Here is a 25,425-nt window from a genome sequence, read left to right as displayed (position 1 = left end):
AGCATGCTGCTGCCACGCTGCCCGGCCCAGCCCGCTGGAACATGATGCAGCCGTGCCGCCTGGTCTAGCTTGCCGGAGCAGGCTGCAGCCGTACTGCCCAGCCTGCCGGAGCAGCTCCAGCCAGGTCAGAGACATTCTTCCCTGGCCCTCCCCAGATAAGGTGGGAAGGGATGGGATGGGGAGAGTGTGGGGGTCCTGGGCTAGCGGTGGGGTCATGTGGGCAGTAGTCACAGGGGTTACTCCCCTGACTCCCAGCTTCTCCCCCCCAAAAAATTTCTCCACCAGTTGCTGTCCCAGCCCGTCAGGATAAGCAGCTGGCGCACTGGGACACTTTGTTTACTTAGGTTTCAGAGTAACAGCCGTGTTAGTCTGTATCCGCAAAAAGAAGAACAGGAGTACTTGTGGCACCTTAGAGACTAACAAATTTATTAGAGCATAAGCTTTCGTGGACTACAGCCCACTTCTTCGGATGCATATAGAATGGAACATATATTGAGGAGATCTCACACCTATTATCAAACTGTCTGTACTGGCCTAGCTTGATTATCACTTCAAAAGTTTTTTTTTTTTTTTTCCTCTTAATTAATTGGCCTCTCAGAGTTGGTAAGACAACTCCCACCTGTTTATGCTCTCTGTATGTGTGTATATATATCTCCTCAATATATGTTCCATTCTATATGCATCCGAAGAAGTGGGCTGTAGTCCACGAAAGCTTATGCTCTAATAAATTTGTTAGTCTCTAAGGTGCCACAAGTACTCCTGTTCTTCTTTTTGTTTACTTAGGTTTACCTCCGTGCCTGTGGACGCTCGAGGTAAACAAACCATCTCGGACCACCAGCGGCTTATCCTGATGGCCTGGGAGCCAAAGTTTGCTGACCCCTGAATTATAGGGTTGGCTTATGAATGGGTTACAAAAATTTTCCATTTTTACTTATCCATCTTGGGGGGATCGGCTTATAAACAAACCGGCTTATGATCGACTATATACGGTACTATTTCTGTTATCATTTTTACAGTGCAAATATTTGTAATCAAAAATAATATAAAGTGAGCAGTGTACACTCTGTATTCTGTGTTGTAATTGAAATCAATTTGAAAATGTAGAAAAACATCCAAAATATTTAATACATTTCAGTTGGTATTCTATTGTTTAACAGTGTGATTAATCGTAAAAAAAATATTTTTTTTAATCACAGTTAATTTTTTTGAATTAATCGCGTGAATTAACTATGATTAATTGACAGCCCTAAATTTAATTATGGTATACTGTTATTTTAAGGCTCTGACCATGCATTGATGTCAATAGGGCTCCACATGGATGGAGACAGTCAATTATGCCAATATAATTGAAAGTTCCCATTGACTTAATGGGAGTTGGATTGGAACATTAGTCACAATATCAAATTTGGCCATGAAGATCTGTCAGATATTCCATCATCTATGTCAGACAAGTCTGTGGCCTCAGTCTAATAGCATATTGTCATATCATAGAAGCCAACACTGGAACTGGCACCCGTATTGGCTGTTTCAGCAAGAGATCAAGGATTAAATAGGTATGGAAACAAAAAAAAAACCTTCTTACCCCTAGAGATGGTCTCTCAGGGTCAACATTAAAATATATTGGTGGACTAGCATATTAAAGCTCCTATATCACACCTGTTCTAGGAATAGGTGCAAGATTTAATCTTCATGCTGTTATTCTTCTTCTTTCACCATCACTAAATTCTCTTAAAAACAAAACCAATATATACCCAATTTTTTTAAAGCCAAATTTCATTAATCATCTTGTAAAAAGAGTATAGTGATTCTTCTTTAACGACCTCTTTTCATCAGAAGGTTTTACTTACTTGCCAGAATTAATTTATTTGTAAATTAATAACAATATTTAGGTAAATTGATATAGGGGATCTCAAATATCATTAATATGTTATCTTATATTACTCTTCCTTTTACTAGACTATCTAGTCAACCTACAAATGTGGCAATGACAGATCATAATATATCAGTCATACCAATATCAGTTAAGACTTGCATCACCACAAGAAAACCACAAACTCAGTAAAAACAGAAAAAAGCAGAAGAAAAGTTCACGTCAATTCTACATAGTGACTGACATAGCTATTCTGATACAAAATATAAGGAGAAAAAATAAAAAAAAGATTTTTATATTCTCTGTTAAGGAAAGATAATGTGGCCAATCACCTTTGAATTTTAGATCAAATTTCCTGAACTCCACTAACTTAAATCCAGAACAATATTTTCCAGTCCTCCTTATTGATCTTCAATTACAGAATAAAAATTGGTGTTAGATAATTTAACTAGAACAACCTAATTTTGAAAAATGAAGGCCCAGTATTTAATTTTAAGTATATTTAAACCAGTCATCTGAATTAGTCAATTTGTTTTCTAGACAGATTTAAGTTAATAAAATAAAATGGTCATTTATTTCCAAAATGTAACATACTGAATTGGAAACTGGCTGAACTACTTGTCAGCAACTTTCTGGATCATACATCAGCTGCTTGTATTGCATAACAAGTTCTAATTTATGAATCACTTAGATAATGTGCATTAATCTCTAACTCTTTTATATCATTATAAATCAAGCTAATGATTTAGAAGCTGTTGCAGGTACTATTTATGACTAATACACAAAAGCCAATGTAGCCTTTATTTTAAATTGAATGAATTGATAGTTCTGTTGGAAATTATAGTCCGTCCAGTTTCTGTTGCTGCAGTTTAAAGATAAATAGAGGGGAGATTGGGAGTGTCTAGGAACAGACAAAAAATGTAACCACAAACACAGTTACATGTAAAAAAATCTTGTTAGTATTATAAGTTAAAAGATACATTCACATAGCCATTTACACAACCTGGAAGAATCCATGCACTGGCCAATGCTATGTTCATACTCATATACCCAAAATTTCATAGAGTTGGGTGGTTCTCTTAACAGGTAGTCATTAAGACGGGTGGCTCCTGCTGGGGTCATCCCAATGAGGTCATCCCTGCGTCTTTCTCCCTTGCAGTCTTCCCACTTTGGGAACTTCTTTTACATTGTTCTGACTGCACCCAACACCCAATGCATATGCATAAAGGTTTCAACCCTCTTTTTCTTATCTGTACTCCCACACCTCATGATGAATATTGGCATGCCCTGTTTTCTTTTACACGTTGTTGTCTTAATTCCCCTTATTCTCATTAGAAGCTATGTACAACATGTCCATTGTAACCTGTGGTCAAACAGGGAGTCCAATGATGTCCAATCAGGTGTCTTGTTGTCTAGATAGGTAAATTACAACATATTTCCCGTAACATCACCTATTGATCCAGGCTTTCGAATAATCTTGTGACTTTCCTGGCATAAGGTTATGTTAGGTCACCCACTCATGTCAAGTGTTCTTAAGCCTATGGCCGAGTATGGCTAAGCTAAAATCTTACCTGTCTCAGCCTGTAGGCCTTGTATTATAGCCATACTTTACTTATATACATAATACACGTTCACCTCTCCTAAATACTTGTCAATTTTATATGTCTCTAATCCTACAAATTAAATGTGCTTAGCATACATTGATTATATATGAAATAGCATATGAGTTGTCCATAATACTAATTAACACAATAATAAATGAATGATAAAATGAACTCATTGGCTACACCAGACTTTCAATATCTTCATTTTTATATAAATAAGCCCTACCCAAAGAAAATTCCAATACAAATAGGGGAATTTAAAGGTAACAAGGATTTGAGTAAAACTGGAGTAAGATGAGAGGGTTACCATCCTGTGTAGTAACTGAGCTTCTTTGAGATGTGTACCCCTATGGGTGCTCTACTGTAGGTGTGGCACCACCCCCTGCTCCTGGGGTTGGAGATCTTCCGTAGCCATGCCTGTTGGACTGCACATGTGCTCCTCCCCATCTTGCACAATGAGCGGCATCTATATATAGTGCTACATGGTCCAACTGCCCCCAGTTCCTTCTGTACTGCAGAGTTTATTTGTCAGCTCTGAAGCAGAGGGAAGGAGGGCAAGTAGTGGAGCACCCATAAGGACATACAGCTCGAAGAATCTCAGTTACTGCACAGGGTGGGTAACCCTCTCTTCTTTGAGTGATGTCACTACGGGTGCTCTATAAAGTTGGAAGACTGGGGCTTTGGAGCAGCAGTTAATATGGATGATAGGTCAGTGTGTCCTAGTAGGGCATCTGAAGTTGCATCGTGAGTAATTGTGTAGTAATGGCTAAAAGTGTCCGCAGATGCTCAGTTAGCCACTTTGCAAATGTCAGCATTTGGAATTGTTGTTGAGAAAGGCAATCGAGGTGGACAGAGAGCAGGTGGAATGTGCTCAAGTTCTAGGAGGAGACTGTCGATTGTAGTTGGCAGAACAGGTGTATATACTACGAGATCCACTTGGAAAGGTGTTGTTTAGAAATGGTAGTGCCTTTCAATCTTTTGGCCATTGACAGGAATAAATATGGCAATCGTCTGAAAGATTTACTTCTGTCCCTGTAAAAGGCCAATGCTTGCCTGACGTCCAAGGTGCTTAAGCCACCTCCTTGCAGTGTGGTTTTGGAAAGAAGCAGGGAAGGTGGATAGGTTGATATAGATGGAAGGAGGATGGTATCTTGGGTAAGAACTTTGGATGTGGATGTAACATAACTTTTTCTTTATGAAAAATTGCATATGGGGTGTATGCCATGAGAGCGCCAATTTCTCCCACCTGTTGGGCAGAGGTGATGGCGACAAGAAAGGCTGTTTTCATGGATAGATGAATATAAGAGCATGTTGCCATTGACTTGAATGGTGGTCTGGTAACACAGTGTAGGACAAGGCCGCGACTCAAGTTGGGGTGGGATCCTGTATGTGAGAGTAAAGATTTTGGAGGTCTTTCAGGAATTCCTTGAATAGGTGAAAATGGAGTGGTCGTCTATATTGGGGTGGAAGGTTGTGATAACCCTGATCTTTTAAAATATAAAAGTTAAAATATAAACTAGGATGAGCGGTAATGGAGCATTCATTGCAGTGATATGATTGGTGGTGCACCTGGATTGGAATGTGGTCCATTTTTGGACGTATGTGCATTGAGCTGTGTCACGTCTGCTATTCAAGAGTACCTCTCAACAGACTCTCAACAGGTCACCTCCAAATTCCAAAATCGTGGAGGAGCCATGCCTTCAGGTGGAGTAGCTATGGATTGGGATGGAGGATTCAACCCGTATCCTGTGAGCGGAGTTGTGGAATTGATCGCAGATTGATCGGAGGACATACGGTCATGTGAATGAGGTAAGTATACCAAATCTCTTGTGGCTATATGGGAGCTAAAAAGATGACTTCTGCTTGGTCCCCTTGAATCTTGTGGATTACTTTGAACAAGAGAGGAATGGTTGGAAAGGGGTACAGTAGCAGGGCATCGCATGTGACAAGGAACGCCTCTCCCAGGGTCCACGGCCTAAGCCCACTCTTGAGCAGAATTGAGGACATTTGGTGTTCCCTGAAGTGGTGAAGAGATCTATGGTTGGGAATCCCCAATGGCTGAATATGTGATGTAGAGTTTGTGTATCCAGCTCCCACCTGTGGTCTTGGGAGAATCTCCTGTGGCATTATGGTGTCCAGGGAGGTACGTGCCCGAAATGGTGATGTCGTGCTCCATACACCAGTTCCATAATTTCAGTGCTTCTGAGCACAGCGAGTGGGACCTCACTCCACCTTGCCTGTTGATGTAGAATATGCAGGAGATATTGTCCGGCATAACTTTTATAGTGCGATACCTGATCAATGGTAGAAAATGCTGACAGGCATTAGGGACCGCTGATAACTCTAGAAGGTTGATGTGTAGGGTGGATTTGGCTAGGAACCACGTGACCTGCACTGTATGGGTCTGAAGGTGTGCTCCCCAACTGATTAAGGAAGCATCGGTTGTTGGTATCAGGGACAGTGCTGGTTGAAGGAAAGGGACCCCAACACAGACATTTTTTAGGTAGTGTCTTCTGGAGTAGTGAGTCCTTGATCTTGAAAGGCATGGATAGAAGTCTGTGAAGGCTGTGTCTGTGAGGTACACAGTCTGTATGTAGCCACGCCTAGAGACAGTGCATGTGCAACCTCGCATACTTTACCATTAATAAGGTTGCTGCCATGTGGCCAAGCAACTGGAGACACATCCTGGCTGATATATGGGGACAGGTTATCACTGGGGTTACTAGATAGACTATTGCTGAAAATCTGTGAGCTGGGAGGAGGACTCTGGCTTGTATGGCATCCAAGTGTGCCCCAATAAACTCCAGGTGTTGTACTGTTGACAATGTTGATTTTTGTAGGGTTATACAAAGGCTGAGGCTTGAAAAGAGGTCCATCGTCAGCAGTACAGCATGAAGGGTGTTAGGTTTGGATGGGGCCTTGAGAAGACAGTCGCCTCAGTATGGAAATAGGAGAATGCCTTGTTTGCCTAAGTCGTCGGCCACTACCTCGAGGACTATGGAGAATACTCAAGGGGCCGTAGAGTCTCCAAAGGGTAATACCCTATATTGGTAGTGATTGGTCCCCATGATGAATCTGAGGAACTGTCTGTGAGCAGGGTGTATGGTGGTGTGAAAATATGCATCTTGGAGGTTGAGGGCCAAGAACCCAGTCCCTTTGTTCCAGTACTGGGATAATGGTTGATAAGGTAACCAACTTGAAGCATTGCAGTTTGATGAACAGAGAGGAAAGGGAGCAGTGCTGTGATTTTGGAGAAGAGGACAGAAGTGGAGGGAGCTTGTGTCTGAGTAGTGATGACTCAGGCATGTCAGATATCATCAGATCCTTGGGGTATCTGAACTCCTGGGGAGAAGGGAGGAGCATCATCGGCTCTGGCAGTTGCATTGGTGACGAGGGAGAGGTGCATTCTCTGGAACAGCCAGCAGATGGAGTCGAGGGCTTACACGGTGCCGACGGTCTTGTCAGTGCCGGAGGGTATATCAGTGCCGATAGAGATGCCAGTGCTGATAGAGATGCTGGTGTTAGTGGTTTCGTCAGTGCTGTGGTGCCCAAAGATGATTTGATCAAGGCTCTCAGCACCATTTTTGAAGGTCTCATGCAGAGCCGGCTCCAGCGTTTTTGCCCCCCCAAGTGGCCAAAAATAAATAAATAAAGCTGCAATTGGTGGCACTTCAGCGGCAGCTCTACCGCCGCCGTTTCATTCTTCGGCAGCACTTCGGCGGCAGGTCCTTCCCTCCAAGACGGAGTGAGGGACCCGCTGCCGAATTGCCGCCGAAGAGCCGGATGTACCGCCCCTTTTCGTTGGCCGCCCCAAGCACCTGCTTACTGCGCTGGTGGCTGGAGCCAGCCATGGTCTTATGCCACATTTGAGAGAGTGTGGTCACCTATAGGTTTGCCTGTTTAGGGTCTTTAGACCTCTCTTTAGCTCCAGTACTGGAGGTACTCAGACAGTCACAGGAGCTGTGTCTCACCCATGAAGATGTTGAGGCTACTGACCTCATAGGGGATGGTGTTCTGTTGTGCGGTTCTGCAGAGAGCAATGTGGTAGCCCATTTCTTCCCATCAGCATGGGAAAGAGAGGATTTCCTCTTGGAAGGAGGCAGCAAAGGAAGGTCAGTGGGCGACCTAGCAGAGCGGGAGAGCCACACGGGGAGCGGGGGGGGAGTGTCTGCACCAGGGTGAGAGGCTGGTCGCAAGGATCTCTCCATGATGAGACGTCTCAGCCGGTCCTTTCGGGCCCTGGCAGTCAGATTGTGACAATGAGTGCACTTCTGTGCAACGTGTCCTTTTCCGAGGCACAATGCACATATACATTTCATATGCATTAAAGCACTTCCCTCTGAAGCCACGGATTATGTGTATAATAGAGGAGACGTGTGATTACAATGCGATTTAATGGTATTAAGATAGCCTTTTATTGAAGTGGTGGTGTTGCCCGTCCCCCTCACCCCAGTAAAACTTTCAAACCCTTGACACTGGCTGTCATCCCCCAGTCCTCAGTCAGAAACAGAGTTCATATAGGAAAAAATATCAAGCCTCACTTATGCCAGGAGTTCAGGGAAGAGCACATATTTCAAAATGTAATATTTATTGTGCATTTCCTAGATAATGTTAATCTTTTCACAGAAGCAATCTTTTGTTATAGTTTCTATGGGAGGCCTGTCTGAATTTTACTTTGGGGTGAAAGCATATTCATGTCTGTAATTGGGCGATGGAACTAGCAGAGAGATGTCCCTCATTATAGAACCTGGTCAGGAGTTTATTATTAGAAATTTTATTTGGAAAGTAACTCAGCTGTAAAACAAATAGTTTTATGAAACTTCAGAAACTTTAGGTAATTTTGAATTTGCTTTCAACCTTATTCCAATGTGCATAACTTAATGCTCTCATAGTATATAAATGAACACTGTCTCCAAAACTGTGAGCCTAAGGCAGATCCATATGGAAGAGAGACAGAAGAGGAAGGAGAAGGGTTGTTGAATGTAATGAAGAAACTACTTTTTAAGAAGCAAATGAATCGGAGCAACCTGCTACTGACATAATTGCTTTAAAGACCCCATAGCAAACATCAGCAGAATTAGTTTGTAATTTACCATGTCCTTCACTTTGAACATGCTCCCTGAAGGTTTATGTGAAAGTCATGACATTTATAAACACAATTTGTTTCAGATTGACTAGCCATGATTAATGTCTTCCTTTACTGCCTTTGACCAAAATAATTCCTCTTGCCAAGAAAGCAACAGAAGTCTTCATTTTGCTTGTGAAGTGGTGGGAACACTAGAGATTTTTTTAAATGAAATACCTTTCAGAAATGTTTAGGTAAACTGTGAAAACAGAAGGCTGATAATACAACTGAAGAATTTCAGCAGTCAGTCAATTAAGGTGTGTGGCAAAGGTTTCTAATTACTGAAGTCACAGGCTTATATCTGGAATCCCTTGCACCCAACCCTGACTAGAATATTCAATAATGATTCTTCTAACTACATATCACTCACTGTGAAAGGTTCCAACTAAATGAAATGTGCTTGATTACTTTAATACGGTTCTTAGCTGAGTAGGGTGCACATAGTACAAATGGGCTTATTGAGCATTCTTTGTTTTAAATCATGCAAGATGATGAACAAACATCTTAACCTCTTAGGGTTTGATCCTGTGAATGCTCTTAACTCCCACTGATTGCAATGGGGACAATTAAAAAAAAAGTCTTCCTCCAATGCTATAAAATCTATCAATTTTTATAAAATGTTCATTTTACTTGGTTCTTCACAAACATCCCTATTGCAAATTAAACTAGAGCAATTGTGATGTTATTTTCAAATGTATCATCAGGTAAATAGTTTGCAGCTAAAATTTTAGTTCCTGGACCTTAACATGGTAATTTGGTGGGAAATATTATAACTGATATTTAGATCTGATGTACAAGTACACTACTCATTCTAAGATATTGTTTGAAAAGCCAGGGAGACCATAGTAATGGGTGCATTGGAGACAGATCACATTTTGTTCCCTTCTGCTCCCCATGATGCATCAGTTAAAGACACATTTTTCAAAGCTGAGTAGATTCTTGTTGACCTAATTGATAATGTTGGATTACAAGACATTAAAATAAATAGAATCAATTGGCTTGTGCTGCACTAAAGAGAGAGAGGGGGGGAAGAGAAAAACATCTATATCTGCAAGGTAAACAAATACACACTTGTTCAGGGAAAATAAATTTGATATTCAAAATTTTAAGGATATAAACGGAGATTTTTTTAGGTTGACATTTGTCAGCACTTATCATGCAGAGAGACCACAGTAAACAGTCTCCATTAGAGGATTTGCTGCATTCCTATTAAGTAAATGACCTCACTACATCTTAGGTGTGTGTGGGGGGGAGGAGGGGATGTTCTATGGCTGGCCCAGGGAAAGGGAACAGTGCTGTATGGGTTGGATGGGGAGAGAGGTCAGATGATTCTGAAAAGAGGGGCTGGGGAATGGGTCAGCATGGTAGCACTGACTCATCCCACTGACTCAACCCAAGAGCACAAATAATCCAAGCATACAGAGGTGATGAGAGATTATGATGTGTGGACAGTGCCCACCTAGCCCAACAGCTCCACCCTGAAGTATTGCTCTACCATCTAGTATGTAGTTGTCTTCACTTTATTATTCATTTTTTTAATTCTCTTTTTGTTTTCCTTCCTGTATTACATACATTATTCATTAATAAAAACTTTGAGTAATTTTGACGGTCTTTTTTAGTTATGGAATGGTAAGAACCTTATATGACTAAAATAGCCAGGGGTGTCTCGTCTCATTCCTGAATTAGTAGTAAGAGAAACAATTGTTTCTCTACACTATATTTTTAGTAATTTTGGAAATAAAATTACTCAGTGCTCAACACATTTACTCATGTGTAAAATAACCCTCTCTCACCCACAAAGAGTTAAAACATTCAAACACTCTTTGAAAAAAATCTCATTTTAAGAATAAATTTCCTCTAATCTGGGCCAAGAAACAGTGAAATGCAAAACGCATCTCAGTCATAACTATAGAGTCGTCACCAAGGCCTACAATACAAATATATCTAGGGCTAGGAAGTAATACTATATGCATATTTTTAAAGTTCTAAATATTTTATGCCTTTATTTCCCCAGAGACTGAAATGTACCTTTTGGATTTCCATAGCTGGGGAGGAATTTTGTACAACACACCCTACTAGTGGGCTTATTTTGAAAAAGTAGCAGTTGGTCCCTAAAACATTTCACAAATACTGGAAACTATCTAATCTCCCCCCACCCCCCACCATGTATATTAACTTTGTCCATGAATGATTATAGCCTTACACATTATCTCATTAACACTTATTGAATACAGAAAAAATAATATAAATAAGTAGTACAATAATAAACAACGATTTGCATTCATATAATACCTTACACCCAAGAATTTCAAAGTGCTTTACAAACATTAATTAAGTCTCCACAACATTCAGAAACATTAGTTCTAATTTATTCAGATTAATTAGACAACTGTTCCTCTCACTGTTCTCTTTTTCTCAGCTCAGATTTCTAGAACAAATTCCTTCCTGTTCTTTCATTGTTACCACCTTTCATTCAGACCTAACCAGAAGATTGCAAAAACAAAAAGTTTATTTTCTCTACCTAGTTTCCATTAAGCAAAACTCCATTAATTTTCTTCCCTAGCATATTTCCTACTGACATTATTTTCTCTGTATTTTTTTATATAGAACCTACTGTTCTCACTATTTTATATAAACTACAGAATTTCTAAGACTACAAAAGTGCTTTTATCTTTATAAAAATGTTTTATAGAGGCTTGTCATTTCATTTATTACACTGCCTCTTCCAGTAAAACTGTCCTTTTTATATCCAAATAAACTAACTGAGAGTCTGAAAATCTATCCTTAAATTCTCTGAAGCTTTAACAGTAACATCTTTAGAAATGTAAGAATTATTGTGAGGAAAGGAAGCAGAGTACTCACTAGAATTTACTGTCAGGCTGTCATAGATTACCAAACCATAGGTCTTGTCCCTGTTTGGCTAAACTGAAGTGAAAATCTATACTATTATGCTGGGAACAGACAATAGCAAAAGATCCAAAGATTTTTAAAAAATAATGTTTTAACTACAGTTCACAAGCTGTGTTTAGATAGCTGTTTGCCAGCTTAAAAACCAAACATCTCTGGTGACCTCCGCCTGTGCACACTTGGTGACATGCATTTAGCATCATATAACAGTACCTTTAAAAATAAGTGCATACAGTAGCTGCTTCTGACATAGCTTTTTGCTTTAGCGAGAATGGGCAAGAGTTTTCAAAAGGGATGCAGATTAAGAAAGTGATACAAAGCTCGTGAGGGCTCCAGACAGTTCTCAAAACAAAAAATATGCTATTAGCATGTTATATAATTAGCTTTTTTTTAATTACCATAATCATGTTAAGGGGAACAAGTAGATTTTGTGGTTTCTGTGGTCAATTTTCATGACCATTTTCTAACAGTGATTTGTCAGTTTTTGTCTGCCCAAGTGGAAACAAAAACAAGTAATTACTCACTCATCAACAAAGCTACTTATCCCAGAATTTGAAAGGCTGACCTATGCAGGAATTAAGTGTCTGAATACAACTAGAAGGCATGATTAGGTCCTCACAAATATTAGGGCTTTTACTAAGAAAAGGTTGACAAACGGATTATTAAATACTCCACTACCTGAAGCTTTACATTAAGAACTTCAGCTAAAGTTGCAATGTCACAGCACAGCAGGTGAAAATACATTTCTGGAACAAATGTCAGCATGGAATAATTTTGAAGCAACCTTTTGATCTACAACACCTCAAGCCAGGAGAGAACACCAATATAGATTATATTGTTGGTAACACATGGTGCTGTTTGCTGTCATAGTAGGCATTTCTATAGGCTCCAGTATAGAGAGAAAATACAAATAGAAATAAAAGATACAGGAATTCTTCTAGTTTATCATGTTTCCCATAAAAATCCATCCACAACAGAAATTTAGCTACCAAAACAGAACCTACATCCAAAACAACAAAATCCCCAAACCCAACAGTTTAAAGCTCTCTCTCTCTCTCTTTCACACATATGCATAGTAAGATGTTTCATGTAATGAGAGAGGGTGGCTGAAAAGGCTATGTAGAAATCTTCTAAACTATAGCATACTGAATCAAGTATTGGGAAACTTGGCCAAATCATTAAAGTAAATTTCACCCTTCTGAAAGGTGAAATACATGAAACCAGTGTATAAGTAGAGTTAAGTTCTAATATTTTAAAATGCATATTTCATTTGACTATATCCATTCCTCTGGGACTACAGCATGCCAATAAAATAACTGATTAATCTGTATACTTCAATAGTTTAAAGACTATTCCTAGGCTCTCCATAAAATGGATTCATATAGGTTTTCCACATCCTCCTGCTACTTCTGGTAATCAAAGAAAAGTTAGCCTTTCAACATAATTCTTTATCCCTTTTCCTAAATAAAGCCATTTCTCCGTTAGCCAATCCCACTGTTTTCAAATATACTTAATTTTAAGCATATACTTAAATTCACAGCACTGAAGCATGTGCTTATGTGCTTTTATATACTGGTGCCATAAGAACTAGTCATGAGAGGTGCTGAGTGCTATCAATGAAGGGGACTGTGAGTGCTCAAAACCCCCACAAAAGTAGGCTTACCATATTTCAACAATCAAAAAAAAGGACACGGGGTGCCGCCCTAGTCCCGCCCCAGCCCTGCCCCCTCCCACTTCCCGCCCCCCTTAGAATCCCCCTATCCCCTACCTGTCCCCTGACTGCCCCCAGGACCCCACCCCCCTATCTAAGTCTCCCTGCTCCCTGTCCCCTGACTGCCCCAACCGCTCTCTACACCTCCTTCTCCCGACAGCCCCCCCCAACCCCAACCAATCTACCCCCCCATTCCCTGTCCCTTGCCTGCCCCCCCCACCAGGCCGAGGGAGTGCTGCGATCTCCACGTGCAACCAAACACTGCCGCGCTGCTCTGCGGGGGAGGAGGGAAGAGGGGGAGGGACTCTGGCTGCTAGAGGCCCCAGTGGCTGCGAGCGGCTTTCAATCAGGCCCAGCTGTCCAATCAGCTGCACCGCACTCTGCATGAAGGGAAGGGGGAAATCCCGGACATTTCTACTTTATTAGAAATCCCCCTCCCCCCCCCCCCCCGGACGGCCATTTAAAGCTGAAAAAGCCGGACATGTCCAGGGAAACCCGGACACATGGTAACCCTACACAGAAGGCACTTAGCAACTTCTAATAATTTGCAAAACTTACTTTTCATCTAATTGGATATCATTAAAACAGGTGCTACAACTAATATACACAAACTGTACAGGCAGTAATTGATGCATAACAACAAAACTTACCATCTTGATCTGTGGTAACTGTGATAGCTGTGAATGGCTTGGGGGAGAAACTCAGCTCAGAGACTCCATTCATGGCTTCTATTTCAAACGTGTAGTTCACATGAGACACAAAATCAAGCACAGTCACAGATGAGTTAATCAGGCCTGTATGTCTTGGGATGAAACGGATACCTCCACCGCATATCTCACATTGGCTGGTGTCTGATCCACATTTCTTACAGATGACACTGTAGGTGAGATCTTTTCTCCCCCCCGTGTCACTAGGTGGGCTCCATTCCAACATAAGAGCTGTTTCATTAATATTAAAAATCACATTCCGTGGAGCAGAAGGTGGCCCTAGAGAAAAAGAAAACAGTTAAACTATCCTTACTGTGTAGTTTGGGAAAACAGAGAGCTTGAGCTACTGATTTATAATGACAAACTAAAAGCGTTAAAAATGTATAATTTGGGTTAGTGACAAGTAGAAGGGAGCAGTCTAAAATATCTAAACATTTAAAATATTTGAAAGTTAAATAGTAAGGAGGGAAAATAATTATCTGAGATCATATAAATCATATAAAAATGTATGGGGTGAAATTAAGAGATAATTTAAGATAAACATTAAAAATATCCCACTATTTGGGACATTCAAAAACTAGGCCTGACAAAACAAAATACAGCTAAATACCCACTGGGTGAGTGAGAAGTAGGCATAGATTTTTTTGCCCCCAAAATATATTTTGTTTATTTTATTTCTATTATGGTAGGCTTTTTAGGATGTCTTTTTAATCTGTTTTGCTATTCTAGAAGATTTTAAATCAATACATTTTAAAAATAGTAAATGTACAACAGGGAATCATTCTGCTCGGCCAGAGAAGAGAGAGAGAGAGAGAGAGAAACTAAACGAAGTTTTTTCCAATCTCTGAACTGCTGTCATTCTACAACTCATCCAAAAGATGGCAGTTCCATTCAGGCTCAAAGGGCTCACTAGTATCACTCTGGGATACTATTCAGTAATGATTCAGAGGAAATTATGTCATCTGCTGACCCATCAACAACACTATGATGATGATGATGATGATGATGATGATGATCTTCCATCCAAATTATAAACCTGTCCAGAACCCATTTAATTTGTGAGGCCTGACAGGATTCTGTTATAAATTGGTGTTACTGAAAGTGAAGGTCCATTATTATTGTTATGAAAGTTCATTATTATTCAGTTTCCTGATCACCATTCTGCTGTCCAACAAGACATAGAGCAACCGTCAGAGCTGTCTAGTGATTAATATAGAAATGGAAGCCAAGAGAATCTTGGACTGTAATTTTAAAGGTAGATCAACATTTGCAAATGAGGGCGTCTAAAGTTAGGTGCCTAACATCATAAAAGGCACATAAATGAAAATGGTCTGATTTTCAGAGGTGCTGAGCACTTGGCTCCCTTTCACCTCAGTGGGAGTTCCAGGTGTTCAGCGGCATCTCTTAAGGCCAGGTCACTTATCTGGGTTCCTAATTTTGGCATGACAATATTGGGCTGTAGTGACTAGAGGTCAAAAATCATGGTAGGGTTGTGTTGCTTTGCAAACCACTAAGTTCAGCCCAGATTCAAGAAAGCTCTAGGAATTTGGCCTCAAGGTATTTTCATGGTACCTTGCCTCCCTTGCCTCCCACACACCTCCCCCTCCCCAAACAGCTGGGTCTCTCCCTTTATTGGCCCAGGAAACCACCCAACCTTGTCTTAGATCTCTTAGGATGGGATAGGCAGGAGCAGGAGGAAACTATAGTGCGTAAGTCTAGGTGGAATTCTCCGGGCCTCTTCCCAGGATCTTCAGGGGGTTCTAAAAAGTCTCTCCCCCAATTATGGTCTTTAGGAATGCCACCAGCACCTAGAAAAGGCTGATGCCTCACTGGTTTCATTTTTGATCTCCTCTGATCCTTGATACAGCCATGAAAGACATCCACTACATCTGTAAACCATTTATCTACTGAACTGGTTGCGGAAAGGCATTCGAATCCTTAGTGCGGTAACTCAGGAAGACCTGGGTTTTTCAAACAAACACGATAGCTATGATGCCTCAAACTCTAGGGCAGAGATATCAAACATGCAGCCCTCGGAGCTCTTCCCTGCGGCCCGCCAAACTCCTCCCCCCCCCGAGTTATTGTATATGGCAGCTAAGCTCCCTGCTTGTTGCTCCCCAATGTTTGGGGCTGGGTCTCTCCCCCAGCCCCGCCTGTCACCCCCATGCATCTCCCCCGAGTGTCCCCCAGGCTCACTTGCTGCCCCTTCACCGCCCGGGAGCCTGCAGCTCATGCTGACTCCACTCCGCTCTGCCGGCTTCCAACATCACCTGCTGCCGCAGGGTCCTAGTGTCCCCCTCCACTATGGCCAGGGCAGGCTGCCCTTCCCCTTCCCTTTTGCCTTAATTCTGAGCCTCTCCAATACCCCAAACCCCTCATCCCCAGCCCCACATCCCTCACCCCTGCACGCCCTCCTATCCCCAAACTCCATCCCAGAGCCTGCACCCCTCACCCCCTTCCCCAGCCCGAAGCTTGCACCCAGCACCCAAACTCCCCCCCAGAGCCTTAGGCAGGTGGGGGCGGAGTTTGGGGGGGCAGGTTCTGGGCACCACCAAAATTTCTACAAACCTGCCACCCCTGGAAGAGGCAGAGCAGGGGTGGAGTGGTGGTGCACCCAGTGCAGTGGGGAGGCTTTAACAGAAGTAAATCTAACTAAGTGCGTGTTTTGTCCTTTGAGTGAGATGCATTACTGTTGGTGGCGCTTAGCACTTTCCAGAAAGGAGGGGGGAAGAGCAGGAACCGCGCGCTCAGAGGAGGAGGTGGAGAAGAGATGGGGCATGGGCGGGGCCTCATGAAAGGGGTGGAGTGGGGGTGGGGCCGGGGACACGAGAGCGGATGGTGTCAGTGATGCGGCCCTCGGGCCAATACACTAGTCCTCATGTGGCCCTCATGGTCATTTGAGTTTGAGACCCCTGCTCTAGGGCATGGTTGCTCGGAAACCCCAAGGGAGGTTTTTAACTACCCTGCTAAATATTACAGGATTTCTCTGCAGCTGATTCAGTAATAGAGTTAGTTGGGAATGGGAGTGTTAGTGGTAGGGGACTGTGATGGGGTACACGTGCCCCGCACTGGTACTGTGGGGGTTAACTCTACTCTCTGGGACGAGGAGGCCATGCCCCCGCAGCCTTGGTGGGGCATGCTCCGGCTGGAGACTAGATATAAAAGGGAGCAGCTCGGCTCATTCAGGACTGACCAAGAAGGAGGGAGGACACATGATGCAAGCTCCAGCCTGGGAACTGTGAAAGCCCCAGATGGCAGAAGCCAGGGACACTGAGACTCCGGAGGACGCCCAAGGAGAGGAGCCCAGAGATCTTGGAGCCATTGCATCAGGAACAGGGTAGAAAGTAGCTCAGGGGGACTAGTTATTGTGCCACATGGGGTGAGTGTGTTTCAGGCGGATTCCCTGCTGACTCAGCGGCAGGTATACTTGCCAATGACAGGGCCCTGAGCTGGGACCCTGTGAAGCAGTGAGGGCCCAGGTCCCCTTACCCAGCCACCCCCCCTCCCTCAGGTGGTGGCCCACTCCCCTGACCTATCTCCAGGCCAAACAGCCCTACTGAAGAGGGCTATTATACTGAATCTGGTCATTGGGCCACGCAGCCCTGCTGAACAGGGCAGTCCTACTGACCCTGGCCACTAGGCTGTAAAGCCCTTCTTATTGGCTCTGGTCACTAGGACACACAGCCCTGCCAAACAGAGTAGCCCTATTAACTCTGACCACTAGGCCACACATCCCTGAGAGAGGCCCACCATATTGACTTTTACCCTAGGCCAAGCTATCCCAAGACAAGTGATGGTTGTGTAGACTCAGCCGCGTCATTACCCCGACCCCATCCCAAGAAGGGACGGGGTGCACTTGCCTCGCGACAGGGACACAATTTTTTTTCTTCCCACTTAACACCTCATAAGACCTTGAATTGAATGGGGAAGAACAAAAAGATGGAGGTACAGAAGCAGAAAAAATGCTTCTTAACCACTTTGGGGAAGACCATAGAGCAAGTAGCACAAGATAGACCAGGAGTCACGTCATCAGCACCTACTTCCCCATGATGACAAACAAGATCAGATTTGGTGGACAAATGGAGAAGGAAGAAAAGATGCATCCTACTTGGAGAAAAGGTGAACGTTATTTTAATGGAGATTCTGAGTTGTGTAGAACCCAAAACCCCATGTGAGCTTGTAGGTGAACTTGCAAAATGATCCACTGCCAATGAACCATGGATTTTTCTCCACATGACCAACATGAACTGAACCCTGCTACTGTGATCTTAGGCAAATAACTCAAACTCCTTAGGTACCAACCTTGAGGCAATGTCTACACTAGCAGTTCTCAAACTGTGGGTCGGGACCCCAAAGTGGGTCACAACCCCCTTTGAATGGGGTTGCCAGTGCTGGCTTAGACTTGCTGGGGCCTGGTGCTGAAGCCTGAGCCCCATTGCCCAGGGTCGAAGCCAAAGCCCAAGGGCTTCATCCCTGGATGGCAGAACTCAGGTTGCCGCCCCCCTGCCTGGGGCTGAAGCACTTGAGCTTCAGCTTTGGACTACCCTGCCCTGAGCTGTGGGGTTCGGGCTTGGGCTTTGGCCCCCCCGACCTGGGGCAGTGGGCCTCAGGAGGGCTCAGGCTTCGGTCCCCCCTCCTGGGGTTGTGAAGTAATTTTTGTTGTCAGAAGAGGGTCGTGGTGCAATGAAGTTTGAGAACCCCTGGTCTACACTATGAAGTGGGGTTGTGATTTCCCTGATTGTGTGCATATACTCGCGCTAGCTGTCATTGAGCTAGCACGAGTATAAATAGCAATACAGCCACAGTAGCACGGGTAGTGGCAACAGAGGCACAGTAGAGCAGCGCTGGCAGGTATGTCCTTGGCATGACTCAGCCGTGCCTCTGCTGTCACTACCCATGCGACCATGGCTACACTGCTATTTATACTCACACTAGCTTGATGAGAACTAGTGTGAATATGTGTACACAAACGGGGGACTGACACCCCTAGCTCATAGTGTAGACATACCCTTAGAGACAGATATAAAATCATGACAGAAGCTCATTGCCTAAATATTTAGAGCCAAGGACAGCATAGCGGATGGAAGAAAGGCAGAAATTATACCCCGTTGCAAGAATCTTAATAATTAATAATTAAACTCCCTATCTCTTTAATCTGATTGTATTTCAGTGAATCACTTAGCGGCATGCGCTTTCCAAAGGTAATTTTTCATACAACACAAAATATGCTCACAAAAGTATTCAGAATAAGAAATGGAGACCTGTCAAAATGCAAAGCCTCAAGGCCTAGCTCCTAAAATATGTCAGAGGTGTGTATAACTCCTCCCGACAATCTCCCCCCCCTCACCCCGGAGTTGACTAAGCATTATATTCACAGTTCTCAAAATAAAATCCGTGTGCACTTGGTTAAATAGTGAATGGTTGGCAAGGCTTTGAGAAGTTTACAGATACTTATGATTTATCATTCCACATTCCCCAAAGTTACACTTCTATAGCTTTTCATGATTTATACAACCTGCCAGTGAATCTTGACTACAAAGTTTTGATGAGATATCGTTTAAACTTTGAGTAGAGACAAAGCATTTTATTGCTTTAGAAATCATGAAGCAGATGTAAAGTTCCTACTGTACATTTACAAACCATTCTGTATAAATCTAAAATAAAATATATTGCATGCAACACGTTGAATGGCACATAGAGTCCATGGCAAGAGACCCAAGAATTAAAATATTATATTCTCCTTTAGAACAATTTTTAGTCCATTAAAAAAAATCAAAGAACCAGGCATTTAAAAAAAACTCAAGATTTTTTTTTAAAGCCTTGACTCCTGCAATTTACAACATGGGGGCAGGCTCCTGTGCCCAAGGCAGGGCCGGCTTTAGGAACTGCGGGGCCTGATTCGAATACCCGGCGGCGGTCCGGGTCTTCGGTGGCACTTCGGCGGCGGGGGGTCCTTCACTCGCTCCGGGTCTTCCGCAGCACTGAAGGACCACCCGCCGCCGAAGTACCGCCTAAGATCCGGACCGCTGCCGGGTGAGTAAAAAAAATTAAAAAGGCGCCTAAGGCGCGGGGCCCTCTTAGGCGCGGGGCCCAATTCTGGGGAATTGGGGGAATCGACCTAAAGCCGGCCCTGCCCAAGGAAAGCACATAAATGGGATTTTTGACCTTAGAAACAAGAATATGCTATATAAGATGGTATTATTTCAGAGCTTCAAACCTTCATTTCTAAATCAGGCTCCTATACCTTACAGATGAAATAAAATGTTGTAAATAAATACTATTTACTGATGATTCAACACCATAGATGTAAATGTTTTTGTAAGATATGTACATCTGTTGTAGGCCTGATGCTCCAATTTAATTTTCAGAACTGAAACTGTTTGACAGAATGCAAAAGTAATGGTTTATAAAATCAACTCCTCCAGCATTTCTGATAAGATGTTCATCTGAAGACTGAGATAAATCTAGTTTATTAAAATTCTGCTGTTTTTTAAAGATGCCTCTGAATATTTACATAAAACACACCATCAGAAAACAATCTGATATTTTACTTATAAAAATGCACAAAATGATATATGAACCCACATATACAGACTCAGACAGAGCAATGATAATTAATGTTCATTTTAATAAAGAAACATGACTACAGTGTCACAGCTAAAAAAAATCAGAATTTATCAACAGCTACAATACTGAATGTGAGATAAAGCAGTATTGCTCTATATTATCAGTGGGAAATAATCACAGTATCTCTCGGATATTGAGAGGTATGGTAACTTTTTGGAGATGTTCACTTTCTCATGGAGACTGCTATACCTTATATTTTATGGAACAGCTGATGTTATTAGATAGTGTTTTAAAGGATAAAAGCTCACCTTGCTAACTGTGGTGTGTCTTCTGCCTTCTCTTTGGCTGTAGAGGGGGAGATCCCAAGCGGGGCAGCTGGGAGATTGCTAAAACACACTTCCTCTGGTTTTCCCTCCCTCTCCCTGCAGCTTGTACATATGAGGAAGAGAAGGATGCTGCTACTTTTTCACTCCCTCTGCCCCTTCTCTCCCTCCTGTCCCACTCCCGCACGTGACGGGAAAGACTATCTCACATGGCGTCCAGGTAATGATGACTGTTTCCTAACTTCTGCTGCCATCGGACAATGGACCCATGAGTGGCCAGGTGATTGGCTCTCATCTGGCAGGGTCGGGGGATGGAAGTGGCTACTGCCTGATCTTGCTACTGGCGAGCAGCCATTTTGGACTCTGTTGCAGCCCAACCCTAACCAAACCTTATCTACTGAGCTGGATCTCTTATGCTGACAGGGGTTAGGCTGATTGCCAAACTTTGGGATCGAAGGGATTTTTCCTGCATGGCAATATTGTCAAGCTGCCATGTGGATTTTTTCACCTTCCATCCATCATCTTGGAGGTCCGGTTTTGGGAGTTTAAAAGAGTCCAATGTGAAGTCTTTGTTACCCAATGGACTGCTTGGCATAGGCCCAGAGACCTGAACTGACCAGTAATGGGGTATGTCCCCACTTCCTATGCAGTTTTGGGCTCCCCTCCTCTCATTTCTCCAATATCCTGTGTGGAAGACAAGAATGATTTCAGCTTCGGCTTCTAGCCAGGGATCTTGGGCAGGCCTGAGGATGTAGAGAGGGCATTGCCCTCATACCCACCCTCACGTTTATAGAACCTGGGGCCCTCAGTTCCCACTTGAAATCTGCATTGGAACAGTCTTGCTGGTTAGTGGTTCCCCATTTATTAATTTTTTTTTAAAGTTGTGGCCTCTGCATTTACCCATACTATGGCATACATGTCTCACTGTCTTCACATTCACATCAATACGTTATCTCACACATTATAGTTGTTTTCTTCCCACTAGGTCGAAATACACAAATCTGTTTTCCTCTAACTTTAAGTCCTTTATTTGAGTATACCTAGTAGAATAAAGAGATTACCCACACTGCCTGAACAACATAACAATGACTGCTATTCTACTCCAAAGCCAAAAAGTGCACAAAATGATTATATATCAAGTACTAAAGCATGTACACTGTAGCAAGCAGTAACATCACAGATATGGTACTTATCAACATTATAATACTGTTATAGGCTGGTTTGTCAAAATGATAGGAATTTAGTTTGCTAGTAATAAAACAGTTTTCCATTGATTCAAACTGAAGTATGGCACTATTTCAGTATATCAAAGCAACTAGCTACACATACACAAAGTAACAGCAAATAATGTCCTTAACATGCATATACACATATATACACATATACATACATACATACAGATACATAAAATTAAGAAAATAGGAGAAAAGATTAATAGTTTGATTTTAAAAGGTCACATACTAACTAAGGTACTTTTCTTACCTTCAACCCCCCATAACCTCATACTTCATGCTTTTATTTTTTTCAGGCATTACAATACTAATCTTAGCGTTAACAATGTTATTTGTAACTAATGTTCTACCAATAATTAATCTCTTTCTACTTTTCTTTTGATAACCAGAGTCCCAAAACAGTCGGAATTACACTGTATATGGGACCAACGTTTCCTTTTCTCATTCCTCCTCCCCAGACCCACTTTGCCCTGTCTGCTTTTCTTATTTTATCCTTCTAATTCTGATTCTGCAAACCTCTGTTCAAAAATTACTTTATGTATGCAAATAGTTCCACTGATTCCAATGATATTCACATGTGTAATTGTTTGCAGGATAAGGGGCTTTATGCTCTGATCCTGCAATGACCTCTGAGTAGTTGGGCCCCACATCCACACAGGACCCAAATAACTCCAATAGGGATACACAGACGTTGGGGCCCACCCACACAAAGCTCATTGCTCTCTTGTGGCCATAGACTGAAAATGCTTTGAAACAGATTCTGTGTCTTCTTAACTTGTCTGTAAGGTACTAAATTATGCACCCCAGTAGTACCATATTAATAAATTCAATTCCAACAACGATTTGTTTGTGATCTAAATGTTTGCTTTAAATATGGTATCTAGTGTGCATAATGACTGCTTGGATTGGGGATATGGTGGGTATGCCTATCACTGACAGCATGTTATAGGGTATATTTAGTTAATGTTTTGTTCCCCTGACCATTATTTTTTCTTCTGTTTTTTGGCACGTCAAGGAGTAATCTTGAAGTGTACATGTCTCAATCTGAGGTTAAAGGACTATTTAAAAGATCCTGACCTGAATATTAAGAGAACATTTGTGTTCAGCAGGGATTGCTGGTTTCTCTAGGGAAGAATAAATAAAAGAGGCTGATTATATAGTTACTAGAATAATATTTAATCAGAGAGGGTTGATATACAATGCATTGATTTATGCATTCTTTACAAGTATTTTATCTTGTTGTGGGATAGTTTGTAAGTCGCCTTATGTGTTTGTCAACAACCTGGACAGTAAAAGTTGGAAAAAATATAGCTTTTCCTGCATGTACTTGCAATTTGGAGCTCTTTCTAAGAGAGGCACAGCTAAAAATGTTTTTATACTTGATGTGGGAGATTATGTGAATTCTGACCATAAATCTTGTGGCTTTCTTGGAAATGCAGTTAAGTAACTGAGTGGCTATTTTATTACAGGTATTTATTTGTAACTGGTTAAAAGTAAAAAATGTGGTTTTACTAAGATGAGTTTTGTATTCATGGTGGTGATAAATTGGTTGCTAAATTCGGAACACAGGCAAATTAAATAGGGTTGTTTTTTAGTGGACAAGAATATTTTTGAATGGGTGATCGTGGGTACTCTCTGCCTATATAGAATGTTGAGTTCAGCAGCCAGACACCTTTTATCAGCAGGAATCAGTTACTATTATAGGTACCAGGGGACAATTTAGAAGCCTGGTTCTACCATTAAGCTAAGGGTCAGAAATATTATGGTTCATTCATGGTGAAAATGAATAGATAAAATACTTCTGCTCAGTTTCAGCAGTTATTTTTGTATTTTGCCTTCTTTATTCTTTTTAACTTAACTTTAAATAATTGTTTCCTGGTTCATAAATATGACACTGAAATATCTCTTATACGGCAAAACTGAAATTATTTAATTAAAAATATTTATAAATACAATTTACCACCACATGAAATCATATTAAACAACAGTTTGCCAGTGTTTTCATCCTTCAGACTACTTTGTGATAGACTGACTCCATCTGTAACCTTGGGAATGTTAACTTCAACCCAATTTTCTAAAAGTGGCCACTAATTTTGTGTGCCTCAATTTTAGGATCCTCGGCTTGAGACAGATGTGCTGATCGCACAATTTCAAATGCAGTAACTGGGGACCTGTGTGTGTTCAAGAATCTTTCAAAATCAGGGTACAGGTGTCTAAATTTGGGGCACTTAAAATGGAGGCACCCAAAATTAACAAACACTTTTAAAGATTTTTGAAGTCCTTAAATTCGCTGTATGTATTTGGCCATCTGAAAAATTGGAATAATTTATGCCTATTTATCCAGGAGACATGTTGTGAGGATTAAATAATTAATGGACCTAATAAAGTCCCATTGTTTAGGTCAATGGAGAGTTTTAGGTGTGCAAGGAACACAGGATCAGTCTTAGTAGCCCTGATCATGGTTACACATATGTTTAACTTTACACCCATTAAAATCAATAGGAATACTCATGCGTTTATAGCTAAGCATGTGTGTAATTGTTTGAAGGACTGGAGCCAAAGTTTGTAAAGTGGGTTGAATTTAGCGCTATGTAAGAGATAAATATTATGATGATTATCATCATAGTTCAGTTCCAATGCAATACTTGACTGGATTTGGCAGGTCAAGACAAAGTAATTAAAGTAGATCCAAGTATCAAGAGCACGGCTCTCATATTTCTTTGGCTTCATCTCTGTTAAATTTCTGCCAGATTTCTGTCATTCTCTATAGATGATATCAGTACAGGAATGAATATTGTAGATAAAACTATTTGACATTTATTGTTGTTTTCTTGTAATTTTGTACTAGGAAGTGATATATTCAGGGTTTGGGGTTTTTCCTTAGTTATAATAGAAAACTTGAATTATTGAGTATTCATATTTCCATGAATAGGAAGAATGTTATCATTTATGTAGGGGGTGTCTGAAAGTATATAACTGTCCGCCTGCAGATATTGAAGAAAAAACAGACACCCTTCATACTCAAGGGCCCTCATGCCAATTTGCATGACGATTAAATAGCTTTTTAATTGCCGTTAAATTATGCCAGCTAAACTGTGATTTCATGCAAATATTAAGCTGTAATGACATGCAGTGAATCATTTACTAAGATTTAGAAATTGGAACAAAAAGAGACAATTAATTCTAATCCTCAGATTCAGCTAAATTATGTGTCACTGGGCTTTTATGAATGTGGTCTGATTGCTTTGTTATCATTTATAAATTATACAAAGATTATTTGACACCTTGAAAAAACTTGGCAGCAATAACCCTTATGCAGACATCTGTGTGCAGAGCTCTTAGGGATTTCCTTATGCTGTGTGGGGGTTTTTATGGGAAA

The 25,425-nt window shown here is 41.6% G+C and overlaps 1 protein-coding gene across 6 annotated transcripts in view; it reads right to left on the bottom strand.

Annotated features, from left to right (window-relative positions):
* Nucleotides 1–25,425, bottom strand: part of EPHA6 (EPH receptor A6) — an 875,247-nt gene that overhangs the window by 379,523 nt on the left and 470,299 nt on the right. For all 6 annotated transcript variants that reach the window (XR_010599810.1, XM_065589211.1, XM_005283660.5 and 3 more), the window contains exon 5: nucleotides 13,868–14,203. Coding sequence is in view for 5 of the 6 variants with exons in the window: in XM_065589211.1 (XP_065445283.1) it covers nucleotides 13,868–14,203 (336 nt within the window). In the remaining variant the exon portion in view is untranslated. The remainder of the gene's footprint in view (nucleotides 1–13,867; nucleotides 14,204–25,425) is intronic.

Source organism: Chrysemys picta, chromosome 1 (assembly GCF_011386835.1).
Source record: "Chrysemys picta bellii isolate R12L10 chromosome 1, ASM1138683v2, whole genome shotgun sequence".
In the NCBI taxonomy this organism is placed as follows: Eukaryota; Metazoa; Chordata; order Testudines; family Emydidae; genus Chrysemys; species Chrysemys picta.
The sequence above is the reverse complement of the archived record's forward strand: the minus strand, read 5'-3'. Positions and strand labels throughout refer to the sequence as shown.